Below are 22391 nucleotides of genomic sequence, written 5' to 3'. Positions count from 1 at the left end.
GTATCAAAGCATCATAGAATTGGAGCTGGAAGGGACTTTAGAGGCCAACGATTGCAGCCCCCTCATTTTACAGATGAGCAAACTGAGGCACGGAACCATTAAGCGACTTGCCTAGCATCATACAGCTAGTAAGTATTTGAGATACTATTCGAAGCTGAACCCAAGCACTTACTAAATAATGTATATTTCCTATGCATATGTCTTATGTTCTCTAGCTCAATTGTAAACTCCAAGAAGGCAAGGACAATACCTTATTTAAATTCAATATCTTCCCTAACATAATAGGCAGTAGAGCAGTGGGTAGAGAACTGCCCTTGGAGTCAGACAGCCCTGTGTTCAAGTCCCATTTCTAACATACACAGGCTGGATGACTTCAGACCAGTCACAACTTCTCAGTGTTCTAGGCAACTCTCTAAGACTATAAAGTTGCAGGAAAGATGGCAACCTGCATTGGTAGAGGGAGTTTCCTCACCTGTGAGTTACCTATATCAGTGAAACTGCACGTCCAGTCCCTATCCCAGATATAAAATAGAGCATTGATATAAATATGTAAAACTAAAAGCCATTCTCCTGAGTAAACAGTTAAAGAGTAGGAATAGTTTTCAAAAGGTCAAATGCAGACTAACAAATTACTAATAAGAGAAATGCAAATTAAGACAACTCTTAAGGGTTCACCTTGCTTATTCAATTGGCAAAGATGATTAATGATGTTGGAGGAACCATGGGGAAACAGTCACACCAATACACTGCTGGTAGAACTGTGAATTGGTCCAACCGCTCTACAAAACAATTTGGAATTAAACAAAGAAAGCCAATTAACTTCATTCATATGCTTTGATTCAGCCATCCCACTACAGGGCATAAATCCAAAGGAGGTTATTAACAGCAACAAGGTCCTATATATAATAAAATATTACTAGCAGCACTCAGTGGTAGCACAAAACTGGAAACAACATGAAAATCCACTGACTGGGAAATGGGTGAACAAACTATGATATTTAAATGTAATGGAATATTGTGCTGTAAGAAATGACAAATATGAAAAAAGTTGAAGAAACCCAAAAAGACTAACGTGAACTGAAATGGAGAAAAGAACTAAGCAAACAATATATACAGTGATTGCAATAATGTAAACAAAAGTAACAAAAATGTTGTGAAACCCAGATGAACTGCAATGCCAATCTTGGTCCCAGAGAAAGGAGAAGGAAACACCTGGCTCTTCTTTGGAAATAAGTGGCTTGAAGATATAGAATAATTCATGTACTGCCAGAGGAATTTTGCTGATTGGGTTATACATAAATTTTTCTTTTAGCAAGGGATAAGTCAGTTGGGTAGAGGGAGACTGGGAAATGATTCTGATGTTTAAAAAAAGGGCATAAATAAAATTTGTTAGTTGGAAATAACTGTACTAACATAAAATAAACACATAAATAAGATCTGAGGTCACTGGATCTTAAAAAATTTTAAACTATACCAAGAAAAATAAAGACATAAATAAAATATGAATTAAATGGATCTTTTTAAAAAAAATGTAAATGGGATCATTTTTAACTTTCCTTATCTCAGTTATTCCTACTTCTTTTTGCCACAGATAACTGAAAGCTCACTATATATCATCCATAGTGCACAAATGTAGAAAAAAGGAAGAAGGATGAAGGACAGGGTCGAAACAATCCTTTAGGAAGGCAGTGATGGTATAATAGAAAAACCAATGGCATTAGAATAATAAGACCTGGATTCAAATCATGTTTATGATTTACTCGCTGAGTGACCCTGGGCAAAACAATATACTGCTCTGACCTTTAATTTCTCACCTGTAAAACAGAAATAATAATATTTACATGGGAATAATATTATACTATCAACTTCAGTTATTGTTAGGATCAAATAAGATAAGACACTTTGTAATTCATAAAGCACCATATAATTATAATTATAAAGCACTATTCATAAAGCTATTATTAGTTCTATGACTGAGTAAAAGACAGCAAAGAAGCACCTTATACACAGCAGGTACTTGATAAATGTTTCCTGCATTGAACAGGTACTTTACCACTTTCCCACAACTCATCCTCAACCTGTACCTCTACTCCAACCCTTTATCTCTGCTGTTCTTGACCATTAACCACCATTTGTCACTAAACAGAACAAGTACTCTGAGAAGCTACAAGAGCTGATTGGCATCTGTCAAGCAGATTTATTCTAGGCATGGTCAATTTATATGAAATAAAATGGTCATTTTCATGAACAAGTGTTACCACAAGGTGGAAGAAGAGCTCTAGCAAGGCCACAGAAGGCTTTTTATCACATACTGCCAGACAGAAGCAGTGAAGCTCTTTTGCTAAGAAAAGACTGTGAACAAAACACACCTTTCAGTTTTTTGAACCATCAGAGGAAGCTCACTCTCCTGGTAGAATTTCAGCAAAAGGTTCTGACCAGATGGAGAAATGTGACATTTGGAGATCATTCATTCATCCCTGCCCATTTTCTGATGGGAGGTGGCTAACGATAGAAGCATAGAATGTAAGAGCTGGAAGGACCCTTAAGGATCACAGATAATGAGCTTAACTATTTTCCTGCCCTGGACCCCACTGGCAGTCTAGTGAAACCTATGGATCTAGTCTCAGAAAAATGTTATTAAATGCATTAAATAAAAACCAATTATATTGAAATAGATTAAAAATAATAAAAAAACAAGTTCAAGTGCCTCAGGTTAAGAACCCCCACCTAGTCCAATTCCCTCATCATATAAATAGGGAAACTGGGGCCCAGAGAGGGGAAATGACTTGCCCAAAGTCACAAAGTCACAATTATCAGTGGCAAAACTGGGACTAGACCCTAACTTTCCTGACTTTGAGTCCAATAAATGCCCAGACTCTCTTAACTTTACCCAACTTACATAATTCTTAAATAAGAGCAGAGCAGAAGAAAAATAGGATTAAGATAACCAAACTTGAAGATGATACCCAGAGATAGAAATTGAAGTTATTACATGACTTCTGCTAGGGTTAAATTTTTAACTTCTTGAGGGCCTTACACAAGTGCTTTGTAAACAGTGCTTAATAAATATCTGCTGATCTGACTGGCTAATATGACAAAAAAGGAAAATGACAAATGTTGGAGAAGATGTGGAAAAAATGGAACACTAATACATTGTTGGTGGAGTTGTGAACTGAACCAACCATTCTGGAGAACAATTTAGAACTATATCCAAAGGGCTACAAAACTGTTCATACCCTTTGATCCAGCAATACCACTACTAGGTCTATAACCCAAAAAGATCATAAAGAAGGGACCCATATGTACAAAAATATTTATAGCAGCTCTTTCTGCGGTGGCAAAGAATTGGAAATTGAGAGGACGCCCATCAACTGCAACTTGTGGTATATGAATGTAATGGTGTACTATTGTGCTATAAGAAATGATAAGCAGGAAGATTTCAGAAAAACCTGGAAAGACTTACATGAACTGATGCTGAGTGAAGTGAGCAGAACCAGGACAACACTGTACACAGTAACAGCAACATTATGTGATGACCAACTTTGATAGACTTAGTTCTTCTCAGCAATATAATGTTCTAAGACAATCCCAAAAGACTCATGATGGAAAATGCTATCTACATCTAGAGAAAGAACTATGGAATCTGAATGCAGATTGAAGCATACTATTTTCTCTCTCTCTCTCTCTTTTTTGTTTTCTTTTTCTCATGGTTTTTCCCTTTAGTTCTGATTCTTCTTTCACAACATGACTAATGTGGAAATATGTTTAATATAATTGTACAGGTATAATTGTACAGCCTATATCAGACTGCATGCCATCTTGGGAAGGGGGAAGGGGAGGGAGGGGGAAAAGTTTGGAACTCAAAATCTTACAAAAGTAAATGCTGAAAACTAAATAAAAAAAATTTTAAAAATCTGTTGAAATGAATTAACAATGAACTGTGTGATTGTGCACAACTGTATTAATTTTCTACACCAAAAACAAATGTGGTTTTCTGAGTTTTAATCTGCAGGTTGGGTTACAAAAACATTCTTTCCCTAATAAGTAACATTTATTTAAATTGTTTTCATTGCTTACAGGAGTATGGTCTCTTAATAATGAAAACAAATGATGTTCTACCTCATAATCAACAAACAGGCAAATAGAACAAAATTAGAGAACACCAAATTTTGGAAGGATTGTGGAAAGACAGGCATACAAATACTTTATTGTATTTTATTAAAGCAATGTATTTTGTTATTATAATATTATTGTATTTTATTATTACTGTATTATTATACTGTACTGTATATACTATACTGTAGTATTATTGTACTTTATTGAAGCAATGAACCTTTCTGGAAAGCAATCTGGAATGCTGATAAAGAGACTAAAATGTCCTTAAAAGGTCCCTTTGACCTGGAGCTCCCACTGCTAGGAATTCACTCCAAGGAGAGCAATGATAAAAAGAAAAAGCTAAAATACACCAAAATATTTATAGTAGCATTTTTTGTGGTAGTAAAGAATCAGAAACAAATTAAGTGCCCATTGTTTGGGGACAGGCTAATCATACCATGATGCATGAATATAATGGAATATTACTGTGATGTAGGAAATGATGACTATGAAGAATGCACAGAAGCATGGGAAGACACATAAACTGATATAAAGTGAGCAGAAATAGGTAAACAAAGACTACAACAATGAAAATGGAAAGAACAACAAAAAAACCAAAACAGAATGCTGTGAAATTATGATCAAAGAGCCTCAGAAATATGAGAACGCATCTCCTTCCCTTCTTTGCAGAGATGGGGGACAGTGAATGTGGAACACTGTGAACCTGCCTGTAGTGTTGGTTAGTTTTGCTGAACTGGTTTTTTTTTCTCCTCTTTTTAATTTTCTCTTATGAGAGATAACTCTCTGGGAAAGGCAGAAGGAAGAGATATCAGGAAATAAATCTGATGTAAAAACAATCTATACCAACAAAATTAGTTGGTTTTTTTTTTAAGTGTGGTTTCTCAAGCACACTGGACTGAAATGGTCAGGAGACCTGTATTCAAGTTTCAGTTCTATTTTTTTGGGTGTTCTTTGTCAAGTTATCTAACTTCTGTGTACTTTAAATTTGTCATCTGGAAGTGGAAGGTTTACATTACCATTCACACAGATGGCTTTAGAATGTTCTGAATAACTAGAAGAAGAGTGATATAGCTACATGAGACCCCATCTTTCAAGATCCTTTGTGACCATACCTGTCCCAGGGCATGCTGCAGAAGTGTGGGGTGACCAACAAAGCGCACGTTATCAATCTTCAGCTCAAATTTCTGACCACACATGTCAGACTTAGTTGCCAAAATCGTTGCTAGAATAACATCTGAAAATCTTCAAAAATAAGTAAAACAGAAAAAAATTACAATAGAAATTAATAGCACCACAACCCCAACTGTTTCCAAAGGGAAAAGGCAGATAATATTAAACTGGAGCTTCATTTAGTTTTTATTTTATTAGAGTTCCAATTAAATTGCCCAATTGTTAACCTTACTGATTTCCAACAATCCATCTTTTTAAAAAACTTTCCTAAGATTACATATTTCAAATCACCACAATTATAAGATGAAAGGCGCCAAGAAGCAAAGATTGTAGGCACATGCTGCCATTTCATGACATGCTCTGTGAAATACAGGAGAGAAAAATAAGTTGCAGTTGCTTTTTAAAAAGGTAAAAAAAAAATATTTGGAGGTAGCCACTGCCTTGCTAGAGCTACATGTTAATACATGTACTAAGCGACTGTTGACTGATGCAGCCTTTTGCTCAAGCAAATGAAGAATAGGTATTAGCCACTGTGGGATTTTCATAATTTTTTAAAAGTATAAATGGAAACTTTCTGCTTTCTCCCTGCCTGCAACAAACACTCAGCTAAATAAGCAATAAAGTTCAGCTGAATGAAGAGCATAATTCAATTGTTTGCTATTCAACACTATACATACACTTTACTAAGTTTTATATTTTTTCTTCACAAATGGTTAAATACCTCTTATCTAATAAGAGCATTTTAACTTTAGTTATTATTTTGTAGGAAATTATACATGCATATATGTATATGTACATATATAGATATACAGTATGTTTGGATTGTATATATTTATTTCTTAATATTGAATATAATATTTGTCTTAATATAAATTTCACTTTCCCTCAATTCCCTAATGCAAGGATTACAGATAACACAATATCACTGAAAGAAATGAGGGTGGCTTATGGGTGTGTCTACTACATTCTTTTATCTCTTGTAGCCCAGATCTCTGTAAAGAACCTAGGTCTTAAAAACAGGAATGCATCTTTGCATAATTTAAAGATTATAAAAAATAATATTCCTGTCAGCAAAAACCTCTGTAGTGTGGGCAAGTTGAAAATCTCAATATGTGAAATTGGTTTTATTAAGGCCAAGCATATTTCTGTTTCTTGTGAAATATTAAGGTCATACTGTTTTGGGGAAGTCAAACGCAATATTGGGAAGAACTTCAGGTTCATATGGTACACCTGCCAGCCCCAGGCATCTGAATCATCAGAAGTGAATTATCATAGGATCTTTTCTGAAGATCAACACAATACCTTCACTGAAATGTTTAACCACAGTGGGAGTATACAGTTTTACAGATATGGAGCTGAAAGGGATCTCAGAACTCATCCAATATTCTCATTTTACACATGAAGAAACTGAGGCAAGAGAGGTTAAGTGACTTGCCTATGGTCACAAATAAGTGAAAGAGTCAGAACTAGAACCCAAGTCTTCTGACTCCCAAAACCAGTACAGTGTACCACTGTACCACTTAACTGTCTCAAAAAGTTGTTCTGTTCACACTTTCTCTTGCTGAACACTAAGCAAACAATGTTTTTGTGATAGAAAAATCAATCTTTTGGTAGTTACTGGATAGCTAACACTATGATTTTCCCTTTTGTTTTGGAAACAGGTTCTATTTAGTCTGGACTGCTTCGACAGGTCAAATATTTTCCAATAAAAAGGATTCTCAAACTTTAAGCCAATGATTCATTTATTTCAAGCAAATTTCTATACAATCTAGACAATTCTCAATGTGTACATAATGAAATTTCACCCACATTTAGTAGAACATAAGAAACTCCCTACAGATTTATAATATACTGAAAGAAATGTAGCAAGCAGAACAACTGCTCAAAAATTCATTTTCTGTTTAGGTCAGACCTGTCCTGGTCTGCAGCAGAACAGGCCTAGAAAGTTTTCAAGGACCTTTAGCAGACCAGATTGGTTCTGGAAGCACTAAAAATTTAGGCTCCCTGATTGCAGGCCTAAGGTTGTCTGAGATTCTGAACCAAATCAATTGCCCACTGGGTTCACCTGTAACTGGAATGATCTGACACACAGAATTAAGCACTAATACCTATTTCTTTCATAGTCAAGTGACTACAGACACATTTTCTGCTTGAAAATACTATTTGGATATGTAAAAAAAATAGTGGAAATTTGAAGAGGAAGAAACCCCTTTCAAAGTCAGAAAGCCTTGAGGGTACTTGCCCATCCTGAGCAAATCTCCATTACCTGTGATATAATAGTGCCTGGCACCTAGTAAGCATTTAATAGTTGCTTGTTGACTGACTCTCATAGGCTACTGTCCACACTTTAATGAAAAGTTCCTGTCTTGGATCAGGGCAAAATAGTAATAACAATTAGCTGTACAGGATTTAAAATTTACAAAGCACTTTTCTCATAACAACTCTGTGAGGCAGGTGCTATTATTATTATCCTCTCAACTTCACAGATGAGGAAATTGAGGCCCAGAGGTTAAATGACTTGTCCACAGAGTTAGAGAAAGGTGTTATGTGATAAAAAGGGCCATAAATGAGTCTACTTTTAAATATACTCTCACTTTCACTCTCATGATATACAACAAAGGTAGAGGTAGAGTTCAGGTACCAGAAACTGGTCAAACATTAAGCTTGTTCAAGTGAATAACCCCTTTTCTCTACCACCAGGTGGCTAGGGGAAGATAGAGGGAGAGGCTAATAAAATGAACTCCACTTCATTCCAGAAAGTTCTCTTTTTTAAAAATTGTGCTAATTTGACATAATTTTGCAAGAAGAATTGGAGTCTTGAATGTGGGGAGAGACTCTACCTAAAATTCTTAGCTTTTCCATAAAGACTATTACCTTCCACCCTTAAAAGGACAATTAAAATCAGCTTCTCTTCAACAACTGGATCCTGAGCTTGCAAAAGTCAAGTCACACCTCCTCTAGTCCCACTTCTATAAACCCAACACTGTGTCTACAAGGTACAATCAACGTATTCAAGAAGTCCAAGAAAGGGCATTTTCCCCACAGTCTAGAGGAAGCAAAGGGTCTAGCAGGGGCAATTACTCTTTCTAATGTATACGAGATGAGCCATTTTCAAGACTATTTTAAATAACATTGCCTTAGATGGGACTCTGGTTTAAATGGGCCTCTCTAGATTAAATGCAATGTAGAAGAATCGAAGAATTTGGTATTGTGAGGGAATTCTTTCTACTCTGTCATCATACCTTAAAGAAAAGAGGATCTATAGTCAGTCCCTAAAAATTACGAAGTCAGATAAATATTCAGATATGCCGAAAGGGTTTTGGTTCAATAGTACATTTTGCCTTATAAATTGTTTGGGAACAATATATTTCTGCAAATAAAATAAATTAATAATTATTAAACAATTTTGACAAAATTCCTGTAAGTGGATAATAGTAAAAAGCAGCGAAATGATTATAATTAATAACATACATATCTTCTAAGATTACAGGAACCATTTTCACTTCTCTTTAAATGAAAAGAGTTGGCATTTGGGACAATAATGAAAAAAAAACCCATCAACAAGGAATTGTGAAATTAATCAAAAATTTGGGCAAAGTATCCACAGGGAGAACAAAATAGCCTGCCTGTGAAAAAAAGCCAGACCACTTAGATGCCCACTAATTTACTAATCCATCCTGATTTGGTTTGACATCTCGGGGCAAAGATGGACTGGATAAGAACAAAGGTGCTGCCATCAAGAGCAGTTTCCTAATCTAAAAGTGCTACCTCTGTACCTTGTGTACCAGGGGACACTGCCATCCCCACTGTATTCTGAATACTAGGTAACTGCAGCTTTCCAACTTCATCACCTCAAGCTCCTAGAAAGTAAACAGGACTATGTGGTAACAGGGACCCCAAAGGGAAAAGATATGAAGATTATCATTTATGAAATCACATAATCCACTTCTACTTGAGGAGAAATTGCTTATAAATACTAACAGGAGAAAGTTTTTATGTCTTCCTGGTACAACCAGTAGCAACCAAGAGAGGTAACATACATATACTGGCATCAGCCCCACTTAATTCCCAGAACCTGGACAGAAAGTGTACCTTTAAAATATACCTAAAGAAACCAGGAGAGAAACTAACTAGTGAAATATACTCTTCTGGGAATGTGTGTAGGGAAACAATCTCTGATCCCACTCCATAACATAATTATATTGGCAATAAAACCTGATGCCCATCTTCATTCAAATTTGTCAGAAAGAATTGGTTAAGGGTTTGAATGTGGTTAAAGCTAAGCCCTGTCCAGAAAATCTTCCTTGGTATCCACTAGGGCTCTCTTGGAAATGCACACTAGCTAAACACCTCAAGGCTCAGAAGAGAAAGAGTCCGAGCTGGAGGAAAGCAGAGAAATGTTAGCAGGACCTCCTAACTCCTTTGGGGAGATCTGAGCACTGAGCATCAGAGTGATGGCTGCCGTTGTTGTTTCGTTAGTTCATTGATCAACATCAAGTGAAAATCAGAAATTAAGCACAATTATAAAGAGAAGAGGAAGCATGAGTTGAGGCAAAAAGACAGTATAGAATGCTTTGGTCTTACCCTGCAACCAACTGTTCATCGGTTAGAGGACATTGCTCGCTGAAATGGGAACATGACCATCAAAACCAAACAAAAATATAATAGAAGAACAAACCATGAAACGTAACATGAGATTGTCTTGACTTTTTTTTAAAAGACAGTATTAAAAACTGGAAGATGTACAAAATTGTTAGAGGTTAATTGCTATAAAACATAGATGAACAGTTGATGAAGGAAGAAACTATTGTGTACATATAAAAAAAGGATTACCCACATTCAACAACAAAGCTTACAAATATGTTTTCCTTTGAGAATTCTATAATTATATCCCGACCCAAACACCCACCAAAAATTCCAGTTTTCATATTTGGGAGGCAGGGTGGTAATACATGAGAATTAGTCCCAATTCTTCAAAGAGCCTGATTTCTTCATTTAAATGTAGCAACTACACACAATAGCTATCAATATCAGCCTCTCACGTTGAAGCCCTTCACTACCTATAACACATTTGTAGTCTATTTGATATCTTTCTAAAGCTATGTAAGAAGAAGATACTCTAAACCTCAGCTGCTTAAAAAAACAAACAAATATACAGCAACAGAAAACAAGCCTAACAAAATTTCCAGGATTACATATCTCTGCATTTTTATATTCTGAATCTGTCAATAAGGAAGAACTTACAAATAATAATAATAACAGTAGTTGGCAATTATATAATCTAAAAACCTTTCCATAAACGATCTCATTTGAGGCTCATGATAATCCATGACAGAGAGGACATTAGCCCCATTTTACAAATAAAGAACCTGAGACTAAAAGAGATGAAGTCTAAGGGGTGCATGCCATAGGAGAAATAACACTATCCTGAAAAATCAAGAATTGGGTTCAAATCTTGACTCTGGTACTAACATCTGGTATGACCTCAAGCAAGTTACTCCACCACTCTGGCTTCAGTCTCTACATCTGTAAAATGTTCAATTAGATAAACTCTAAGACTTCATTTATTTCTAACATTCTAGAATTTTTTTGGAGGATGTGGGAGGGCTGTCAGACCAGACCTGTGAGTCCATTGCTCTAGGAAACTCTCTATTACAAGATCTATATGAAATAGCAAGACCAAACCACAAAAGGTAGAGGAAACACCCTCCGCCACTGCAGGAAAACCTGCTGACTGTGTGGCCCTGACCAAGTCATTCAACCTCAATATCATAAGGAACCTTCTAAGACTAGGAGCTGTGGAACAGGTGTCAATTTGCAACATTCTAGAATGATGATATAATTCTCTGAACCTAGACCTTCTTACTCCAAATACAATGTTCTCCACATCACAAAGCTGCTTCCCATGGGAGAACATTGCCTCAAAAAATGAGGAATCCACAGGAGACATAAAGGACCTGCAAAACTCCACAGTAGTGGCCAGGACACAGAGGGTGTGCAACAAATGTATGTTCAATGAATAGATCAATTGGGCAATCCCCAAACTAAACAAACAAATAGGGTAAGAATTCGAGATAGTATAGCTTTATTGACTACAATAGCTTGTCCCTAGGGATATGCAGTCTCCCCCTTCCAGCTCATAGTCAGGTTAGCCAGTAGAAAAAAATAAGAAAAAAACATGTTTGAAAGCATCCAAAACTTTTGCTGATTTTGGACAGCTGATGTAGAAAACTAAAATCAAAGTGAAAGTTATATTATCACCATTATACACTATCATGTTATGGCAAATAAGATTATTTTGGTTCAGTCTTGCTGTTTTACATAGCTCTTTTAACAGGGAAAACCACAACAACAATGGACTTGAAGATAAAGAGCCATGCACACCATGGAAGAGAAATGTAGTCTAAGGATCTCTAATTTCAGAGGCACTCATGCTTTATCTCATCAGGCCTCAGTGTGTCGAAAATTATCTCCATTCAAGAGTGAAAGGGTGTGACAAAGAACACTGGAATCAGCAAGTCCACAGTGTTCAAAGAAAACATCTAGTCTGAGAGAGGAATCCTGATCCCTAAGATCAGAGAGGAAAATCAGGGACAGGAGTAGGATTAGAACCCAGATCTCTGACACAACTATAAGTGGTTTATCACATCACAGGATCATGGAGTTAGAGTTGGAAAGGACCTTAGAGGTCATCTAGTCTAATCCTACCTCCTTTTCTTTTTTATACAGATGAAGAAACTGAGGTCCAGAGAGTTTAAGTAATTTGCCCAAGATCACAAAGGTAGTTAACAACAGAAATCTTGACTCTAAATTCATAGTGTCTAAAATGGAATGGTCTGAACAGCAACTGATCAATTTTTTGCATTAAACCTATCGTTCTTTGCATCAAACCTACCATTAAGCTTTCAGAGAGTGCTATTTAATACTCAAAAGTCAACAAAACCACCATGCAGGCTGACAATTTCAATATGCTAAGCTCAAATATTTCTAACAGGGCCACTCACTAGAAAAACTGTCCAAACTTTCAGGCATGTTGTTGCAGAGTTCCTCCAGATGGCCCTGTCTTCCAAAACTACCAGGCACTTCCTTACAAATATTTACTATTCACTGCTGATGCCCATAATACATTTGGAAAGTGTTTTGACAGGGAAAAGTAATGAAAATTATCTTGAAAACTGTAAATCAATTTGGTTGGCATGGTACTGTCAAATTAGAGAAAAACCCTATTTCTTTTAGAACTGGAGAAGCCTGGTTAGAGATGTAAGTGGCCTAAGACCCCCAGGATATCAGGGCTGAGCCCCTTGTCCTGTTTCTGCTTCCCATTAAACTTGTTTCTTTTGGAGGAGGGGTTTCATCAGTGTGGGAAGCTCCTGGTGTGGAAATTCCATCAACAGATGAAGACAGAGAACCTGTAACTCTGTCTCAGCAAGCTGCCTGGAGCACTAAGAGATTAAGTCACAGGTATGTACCCAAGGCAAGACTGGAACTCAGGTATTCCTGATTCCAAGGCTTTAACCACTATACTATGTTGCCTCTCCATAATATTTATGACCAACTGAATGAGAAACAGCATCATTTTGAAATAGACAGAAATTATGTTAAGACCCAGAATACTGAGCACTCCCACAATGTCTCAAAATTTTATAGTTCTTTCCAAAGGAGATCAAAGATTCTAAGTGCTAGAAAGCATTCATTTTAGGCTTAGATTGTTTCCTAGAAAGAACTTCACAATTCAAACCTATACTAAATGGAACAGAGCTAACATTGATGACAGACTTTATCATTCCCCGGTTTAAGTTGGCTACGGAAATTTGGAAGAATTTTCTGGTTTTTAACATTTCTTTGAGAAATAAAATAGATGGCACTCCCAGAGCTCTTAAGTTAAAGAGCTGCCAGAGTCCTGCATCTCTTTGACTGCATGTGGATTGACAAATGTGTGAAAATATCTCATCTGTCATATATTCTTGTAAATAATGCAACTGAATTTAAGAAATATTTATTAAGTGCCCTCCTATGTGTAAGGCATTATGCTATGCACTGGGTATACAAATACAAATGCTAAACACAGACCTTTATCTCAAGAAGGTATATTCCAAGGTATAACAACATTTCCCCTTGGACCCTCCCATAGCACTTTGTTTTGCAACTTACTATACCTTGTATTTAACTATAACATACAATAATATATGATAGTCACATTTATGTCTATTCTCGCTCCTAGATATAAGTTCCATTAGTACAGAGATAGTTTCTTATCCAAACTTTTTATCTCACCCTATGTCTAGCACTGGACTTAAACAAATGCTTAAAGAACAAATGAATTCAGACATCTAAAAACACTGTATAAAGTGTTAGTTCAGGTACTACATGGATACTGTCTCATCAGCTCTCATTGAAGCAGACAGCACCTGTCAACACATGGTCCCATGAACTGCTGTAGTTAAAAAAAATTATCACCTAATGACTTACCTGTCAGTAAAGAACCTTCCCATCACTAGGTTGGTTAGCTCCATGAGGGCAGGGACTGTTTTCATTTTTCTCTTTGTATCTCCAGCACCTAACACATTAATTGGACAACAGTGTGTGGCCAAGTCCATACTTGAAGCCTTTTCAATTTGTTAAGTCCTTCCAGAGCCTACACTCCTTTGGCAAAGGCTTTAACAGCCCAAGGTAAGCACCCCATCACAATAAAGCATCAAGGAAGACAAGCAGAGGACTCACAAGTAGGGAGGTGACAACCTGGGTTTACAAATAGTCCTATCAAGCAGTTAGAAGAACTGCCAAAAGTCAACCAGTCACAGTGCAAAGAACACCAGTCCCATATCTCCAATCATCTTATGGGACATCTCTACCAAGATGCAAACATCTCAGATTCATCACGTCTGAAATAGAAGATCCAAATAGAAAATGATCAATTTCTGCATTAAACCCACCCTTCTCTAAGCTTCCCTCTTTCCAGTAAGGGTACCATGACTTTTCCAGGCAACCAGATTTATAACTTTTCAGACACAATTTCCTCTCCCCTCTCCTTTACCTCTTATCCAGTTAACATGTCTTGGTGACTACCTATGCCACCTCTCTCACACCTGTCTGACCCTCTCCATATATAAGGGCAGCACTCTAAATCAAGTCCTCATCACCTTTCACCCAAACAGCTTCATACCTGTTGTCCCTGCTTCCAGGCTCTCCCCTTTCCAACCACCTCTGACATAGCTTCTAAAATAATCTCCCTAAGGCACAGGCCTGCCCAAGTTGCTCTCTTGATCAAAATCTGTCAGCAGTTCCCAATCGCCTTTATATACAAACTCGTCAGCTAGGAAGTTAAGACAATCCATAACCTGGTTCCAACCACCTTTTCAAACCTTATTTCAAATTATGCCCCTTCATAAACTACATTACAGGATTCTCAAAAGTCAATCCTCTACTTTCCACCTCAGTGAAATATGTCTCAAAATTCTTGTTTTCTTCCAAGTGCCGCCTCCTCTCAGAAGACTTCCCTTATGCCCCCTCATTGTTAACATTCTTATCTTCCTCCAATTATTTTGTGTACACTGATTTCTGTACATGTTGTATCTCCCGGTGGAATGTAAGCTCCTTGATGGAGATGTTTTGTTTTCTTCTTTATATCCACAGTACCCAGTACAGGGCCTTAAATACAGTGGGCACTTAAAGGAGAATCAGGACGGGACGGGATGGAAGCTGTGTACTTTTCTGCCACCTAATTTTTTCTTTTATCCTCTACCTTTTCTGAAAGGGTAGGAAGGTTCCCTTACCTGGAGTCCCCATCTTGGTCATCTGTATTGTCTCCTGTGTTATTAACAGCATATCGGCTACGTGGCTTATCTATAGCAAAAGGAAACAAAATATATTACATTAAATATGATAAGTTAGGGGACAAGGATAGCACAGACAAACGAACTCCACAAATAATCCCCAAACTTCTATTTTAATCATAGGTTTCCACCTTTCCCCTCAGTGTGATGTAGAGAGGAAAACACCAAATATGGAGTAAAAAGATTCTATTTCTGGTTCCACAACTTATTGGCAAATCATAATCTCTTTGGGCCTCAATTTCTTCAACTATAAAATGGAAATAATAATCCTTGACCTATCTCATAAACTTGTTGTGAGAAAATTACTTTGTAAACTATAAAGCACTAGAAAAATATGGGAACTATTATGTCAACAAACTGCTGATCAATGTTCTTGGCAGCTGCATTTCATTTCCACCTCTCAGACACAGGCAAAAGCATTTTAAAAAAGCAATGAGTTTGACAACTGTGAACAGTGAAAGAGGTAGTCACCAGAGGTCTATAGACAAAAGGATGTTTGAATTCTAAGACGTTCTACCTGTTCAATGTCACTTTCCCTAACTCCTTCAGCCCACAACGGTCTCCCTCTACTCAGAATCCTTACAGAACTTTAAAGTCTGTACCATGTAATTTAGCACTTAATTGTATACTACATAACAATATATATATTATACATACAACATTGATGTTGCATAATTAGTATGATGACTCCCCAGCTACACTGAAAGCTCCTTGAGGGCAGGAGACACATCCTTATTTTTTAAAAATCTCCCATGCCAGCTAAAATAGTGCTTTGTATATTAGGAGATGGAGGTGTAGTGGATAGAGCCCTGGCCCTGGAGTCAGAAAGACCTGTGTTCAAATCCAGCCTCAGACACTTACTAGATGTATGAGCCTGGGCAAGTTACTTAACCCTGTTTGCCTCAGTTTCCTCATCTGTAAAATGACCGGGAGAAGGAAATGGCCAACCAATCCAGTATCTCTGCCAAGAAAACCCCAAATGGGATCACAAAGAGTCTGACATGACTGAAAAATGATTGAACAACAGACATGCTTGTTGATTGTGACAAGAATAGTTTACTAATAAATTTATCTCAGAATGGGCCCTTACTTCATCATCCCCTCAATATTATCTCCCTCTTCATTAACTAGTTATAGGATTAAAGTATGTTTTAAAATATTTGATGCATTTACAGTTCCTATTAGTTTAAAAATCAGATGATTTTAATTTTTCTCTCTTTTTTCTTTTTTTAAAATTTTATTAATTTATTTTGAGTTATCAACAATCACTTCCATATGCTTTTGAGTTTAAAATTTTTCTCCCCCTTCCTCCCCACCACCCTCCCCAAACGGCACACAATCTGATATAGGCTATACATTTACATTCCTATTAAACATATTTTCACATTAGTGATATTGTAAGTAAAAATTAAAAGCAATAGGAGGAGCCATCAGAAAGAGGAAACAAAACTCAACAGAAGAGGAAAAAAAATAGCAATTCAACTTCCATAGTTCTTTCTTTGGATGTGGATAGCATTTTCCATCACAAGGCCTCTGGAGATCTTAGATCCTTGTATTGCTGGGAAGGGTTAAGTTTATCAATATTAGTCATCGCACAACGTGGCTGTTATTGTGTACAAAGTCCTCTTGGATCTGCTCACTTCACTCAGCATCAGACCATACAAATCTTTCCAGGTTTTTCTGAAGTCTGCCTGTTCATCATTTCTTATTGCACAATAGTATTCCATTACATTCATATACCACAACTTGCTCAGTCATTCCCCAATTGATGGGCATCCTCTCCATTTCCAATTCTTTGCCAAACCTTTCTCTTTTAAAAAAATAAAAAATCAATCTAACTAAAGTATTTTTTATTTCTATGGTGCCTTTAACTTTTCTGTTGGTCACTGTTCTTCAATGGATAAAAAGGCTCCTCATTTCTGGACTATGTATATAATACATAAGCTATATAATTAAACCTAGTATATTTAGAATTGACTATATAATAAAAGCTGACATTTACATGGTGATTTAAGATTTGAAAAGCACTTCACCCACATTATATTATTTAATCTTTACAATATCAGCAGATACTATTAGTATTATCCCCATTTTATAGATGAGGAAACTGAGGCTCAGAGAAGTTAATCTGCTCACAGTTGTACACAAGTAGTAAACAACTGAGGCAGGAATTAAGCCCAGGTCTTTCTGACTCAGAATCCAGTACTCTATCCAATAAACCACAATGTTTCTACATAATAAAAAAAATTTGACACACTACATGAGTTTTTTGAAAAGATTGCCAAATGGTGAAGCATACCTCTCTCTTCACTGTGGAGAAGGGAATTGCTAGTACAGAAAGTCATACATTTTCAAACAGTGTACCTGCATAGATGTTTTTGCTTGTTTGGTTTTCTTTGTTAAAAGCGGGTTTAATTGAAAGGAGAGGGCATTTCCAGAACGACTGCAATGTCAAAAACAGAAGGCATCAATAAAACTTTTTTTTAAGACATCAAGAACACTGGATGGGCAATTTTCATCACTATGGCAAGTTTGCTGAAAATAGTTTATTGGGAAGCAATGCGATGCAGTGGAAAGATCTAGGTTCCAAGTTCTACCTCTGACACTTTATAGCTGTCACTACAAACAAATTTCAAGATTGATATCTTGGAGCCTCAATTTCCTCATCTTTAAAATGTGAATAATATTTTAAAGCACATACAAAATGTAAGGGAGTGGTTCTTACCATTCCTAGTATAAGAACCCCCTTTAATGTAAAAAAATGCTGCAGATCTGTACATGATATTTGCATTAGTGTATGTTGATTGAGAAAATACAGTGATAGAAAACCACTATAGATTCATTAACGTTTTTAAGTGAATTTGTATTTTATTAATTACAATGGCAACTACATTTAAAAAATAAAACAATGTACAAAATATGTTATTTATTCAGTCTTTAGACAATATATTTATTTATTATACTGATTCATTCAAGATATTTTGTCAGCATTAAAAACAGATTAAAATGACAAAGCTTTGTGGACATATAGCTTTGCAGATATTTTGCAATAGCACTGGAATTTCCCAAGGGTATACATCATCAGAAGCTGGGAACTACTGATAGAGGGTCTTCAGCACCTATGTGCAATTTTAAACTTGGATTTAGGCATAATAGAAACTGTCAATAAACAGCATTCAGTGTGTAAGGAAACTCAGTGACAACTGTACATGGAATTATTTATAACTCTGGGACAAACAAAAAATGGCTACCATAGACAAGAAGGCAAACTATATCCTATGCAAGCAGAATTCCAGGCATTATCAACTGTAATTTTAACAATATGCCTTTCCATGCAATTAAAAATTATTTCTACTATATTTATAACATATATTGCTAAAGTTTTAAAACTGTGCAGAACAGCCAGTATACAAATATGTCGCTGTTTATCTGAGCACTGTGGTGATGGTGAGAGGAGAAAATAAGACGGTTTCTTCACTCTGTGTACCCAAGCTGTCAGTTACTACTACCACTACCTAGTGAAAGAGAAATGCAGTTATCCCTGACTCTATGATGTTCTGCACTCCCAGAATGCTCTATGGCACTTTTAGATAGAGGACTAAAAGCCAAATATAAATAAATGGATAAGTGACTGCTCTGTTTGACCAGCCTGTAACCTATATTCAAACCAGAGATCTCAAAAGTTCTATTATCATCTCCTGTACCCCTTCGGCTGGGATTGGTTAGTAGTTAGTGCTACCTATTTTCACGTTACTGACAAAAGTGGGGAAGCTTCTCTTCACAGAAAAGGGAGACAATGGGTGTGGAACACTGTACTTAGTGGATGTGCTGCTAAACTACATTTTTTTAAAAAATTATTCCTTGTTCTATGGGATGGCTATCTGGGCAGGAGTACATGGGAAGGAATGGAAATATGTGGAAAGGGTGATGTAGAAATAAAAGATTCAAATAAAAATTGTTTTTAACATGTAGCTAAACTGATTCAGTTAAGTGAGCCATAAAACAAACAACAGGAACTCCTAAATGCAGAGCTTGGACCTATCTAGGTGATGCCATCCCACAACTTACATACCCCAAGGGCAAGGAGTACAGAAGAACAAAGATGTGTACAAATCCTGGCTTCCAACTCATTTTACCAAGTCACTTTCCCTCTCCTGGATTCAGCTTCTTCATCTGTAAAATGATCGGTCTGAATTAGATGGCACTGGATCTCTTTCAACTCTAAATCTCTGATCCTAAGAACTAATGGCCAGAACTAGAGGAAGCACAGCACAACACATTGGGTGAATCCCCTATGGCAGATTTATGAGAGGACATGGCTAAGAACTTCATGGGACAAGCAGCCTGGAATGGATTACGATCTGCTTATGGAGCATCCATATCAATGAGAAAACAAATTCATAAGTATCAGAGCACAGGAATAGCTCCAAGAAGAAATGGCACATTAAGTAGGTAAGCTGAATAAAATGTCTTCCCATAGTGGAAAGTACAGTAAAATTTTGATAATTTCATAGTAGCATGTTAATTTTTAAAACATTTCTTGAAGAGAGTTCTCATATTCCAAAGTAAAAATATAAAATTCAGCTAACTATTGAGACTTTTCCAAAAACTGGGTTTCTTACACAAGAAATGAAGGCAAACTAGGCAGTGCAGAGGATAGAGTGCCAGGCCCCGAGTGAGAAAGCCTTATCTTCTTGAGTTCAAATTTAGACCCGGACACTTCTAGCTACGTGACTCCGGCCAAATCACTTAACCCTATTTGCCTCAGTTTCCTCACCCGTAAAATGAGTGGGAGAAGGAAATGGCAAACTGCTCAAGCCTCTCTGCCAAGAAAACCCCAAATGGGGTCATAGACAGTTGGACATGACTGAAACAACTGAACAAAAAAAAAACCTCACCAGAAATAGGGACAGATGGTGTTTCAGATTTGGAACAGACCTCAGAGACCATCTAGTCTCTAGACCAGAGGTGTCAAATACCTGACTTGCCACCTGCCACACTCCTGAGTGCTGCCCTAACTGATTAAAATGTAATTGAGAAATATTTAATACAATAAAAATACAATAGAACATAATGTTAACACGTGATTTTCTAGGGATCCTTACATACAATTTAGTGGCCCCTTTTTCTATTTGAGTTTGATGCCATCGCTCTAGCTATCTAGATTTTGGACCTCCTACTATTGCAGATGAGGAAATTGAGGCACTGGCTAGTTAAGGGATCTGCCCAAAGTCACACATATTGTGTCAGAGTTGTGATTTAGACCCAGACTGACTCCACAGCCAGTGTTCTTTCACTATACCACTGTTACCGAAATGTAGTTTTTATACTTCAACCAATTTAGAAACTTTTCATTCTCAAAACTTTTCAATACAGGATTAAGAACCACTCATGAACAGTCTTCTCTGAAATAAGTATGAAATTCATTTAGAAAGAAAGCTCATGAAGTATTTGCTATCATTTGGAATATCAGGCTCTATGATCTGTGATAATTAAACAAACTGCCTCTCGTAGAATATGGAGAAAAATAAATATATTTTTAAAAAAGAATCATCAATAAAAGTTTTTTTAAGACCAATAAATGTTTGTTAGGAAGTTTTTCTACAAAGAAAAGAAACTTGTTTAAAATTTTTTCATTGCTTTGTGGTTCAGGCTGAAAAGCATTATCTGTAACCTTTAAAAAAAAAGAGGTAGAGAGACACGAGCTTCACTTGGTGGAAAAATATGATCCCAAGATCATAATGACATAAATTTTCTAGGATCTTGGGGGACTGTCATTTTTTATTTTTGTATCCCCTGCACACAGCATGGCACCTTGGTGGAGTCTCAGAAACGCCAGATATTCTTGTTTTCACCCCAAATGAGCTCACTTTTCAGTTTCTACACAAACCACTGAGATTTTTCACTGCTCTAGGGAAAGGATGAGAAGGGCAGAGAAGCCCAACAGTCAGCGCTGTCACTGTCACCACTCTTCCCTTCAACCTTAAAGAGCCAGCTTCTCATCCCCAGGAGTCCCATACCACACTGCCAACACTGGCTCACTTACTTGTCTGGGATGCAGGATGCTCCTGGTTTCTCTGAAATGGGTACCTGAACAGTAACTTATTGCCCCTGCTCCCTGAACTGACCAGGATCACACTGATGGGGCTGGTGTTGTCCCCCATCCTGGGCCAGGTGGAGGGAAAGGGCAGGGGGAGGGGGAGAAACCAGGTTTAGGGGATGTAACAGGCTGGGGATTTAGAGGGACCAGAAGGGGCGTTCTGGGGCTTGAGGATGACGAAGTGTGTGGGGGGAGACCCTGGGGTGACTAGAGCCAGGCCTGTTTGGTGCTAGGAATATGAGGGAGGGAGGGGTTGAGCTTGAAGGCGATGGAAGGGGGAGGGTCAGGAGTTAGGGGTGAGCCGGGGTGGGTCCTCGATCCCTGAGGTTGACGGCTTGGAGGGTAGAAGAGGCAAGGATCGGGCTTGAAGGAGATAGAAGGAGGAGGCCCGGGGGCGTGGAGCTTCGGGGAGTGGAAGGCCGAGGGGGCGGGAGGGAAGGTAGGCCTGGGAGTGCGGAGGGAACCAGGCAGGGCCTGAAGGGTTGAGGGGAACTGGGGGCGCTGGGGAGGGGTCGGTGGAGAGGGATTCAGAGGAGATGGGATGTAACAGGGCCCCTCTGGAAAGACGTAATATCGGGCCCGGGAGCGGGAGGCGTGGGAAACCTCGGAGGCCGCGGAGGAAGAAACGTCAACTTGCCCTCACCGGGTACCAGGCTCACGTCCGGATTGCCTCCTACCTCCCACCAGCCTCGCGAGGTTTCCGTAGGCCTCGAGCGGTTGCCGTAGCAACGCCTCGCCTCTCATCCGGAGGGGCCGACTCTCGCGCTTGCGCAGTGGCTTGTCGAGGGGAGAGTCTGCGCAGGCAGCCGGAAGTGACCCTTGAAGTCTGGCTGTATTTGTGCATTTGAGTGACGCTTCTTCTAAAGACGCTTAGGTCTGCCGGTTCCTTTTTGGAGCTGCTCTGCTCCCTAAGAAAATGCGTCCCTCCACCCCAACCCCAGCAGAGACCCCGTGGTGGAGCAGAAAGAGTTCTGCTTTGGGGTTGGGGGTTCCGGCTTCGAATCTCTGCCCTGCCACTTGCTTCCTGTGTGGCCTTGCGCAACTCGGTTCCCTTCTCTGGACCATAGCGTCGTCTTCTGGAGGACCAGTGGGGTTGGTCTAGATAGCATCCAAGTCAAGTTGCTTGGAAGCATTTGTTAAGCGAGATGCTAAGCGCTGGGGATATAAAGGCA

General features: G+C 38.0%; 1 protein-coding gene across 9 annotated transcripts in view; it reads right to left on the bottom strand.

Annotated features, from left to right (window-relative positions):
- NPRL3 (NPR3 like, GATOR1 complex subunit) overlaps positions 1-21942 on the bottom strand; it is an 89233-nt gene extending 67291 nt beyond the window's left edge. For 2 of the 9 annotated variants that reach the window (XM_021006581.2, XM_021006580.2), the window contains exons 1-5: positions 21863-21936; positions 21166-21284; positions 15060-15129; positions 9871-9909; positions 5229-5358 (exon numbers count right to left, since the gene is read on the bottom strand). In XM_021006581.2, coding sequence (XP_020862240.1) covers positions 5229-5358; positions 9871-9909; positions 15060-15129; positions 21166-21283 — 357 coding nt within the window. In that variant the 5' untranslated portion in view covers position 21284; positions 21863-21936. Of the gene's footprint in view, positions 1-2369; positions 2471-5228; positions 5359-9870; positions 9910-13755; positions 14169-15059; positions 15130-21165; positions 21285-21862 lie in introns of those variants that run through there. The other 7 variants (XM_021006587.2, XM_021006590.2, XM_078152617.1 and 4 more) reach the window with 7 other exon arrangements.
- Between the last annotated feature and the right edge of the window lie 449 nt (positions 21943-22391).

Source organism: Phascolarctos cinereus, unplaced genomic scaffold, assembly GCF_003287225.1.
Source record: "Phascolarctos cinereus isolate Bilbo 61053 unplaced genomic scaffold, phaCin_HiC Scaffold_4;HRSCAF=312, whole genome shotgun sequence".
Taxonomy (NCBI): domain Eukaryota; kingdom Metazoa; phylum Chordata; class Mammalia; order Diprotodontia; family Phascolarctidae; genus Phascolarctos; species Phascolarctos cinereus.
The sequence above is the reverse complement of the archived record's forward strand: the minus strand, read 5'-3'. Positions and strand labels throughout refer to the sequence as shown.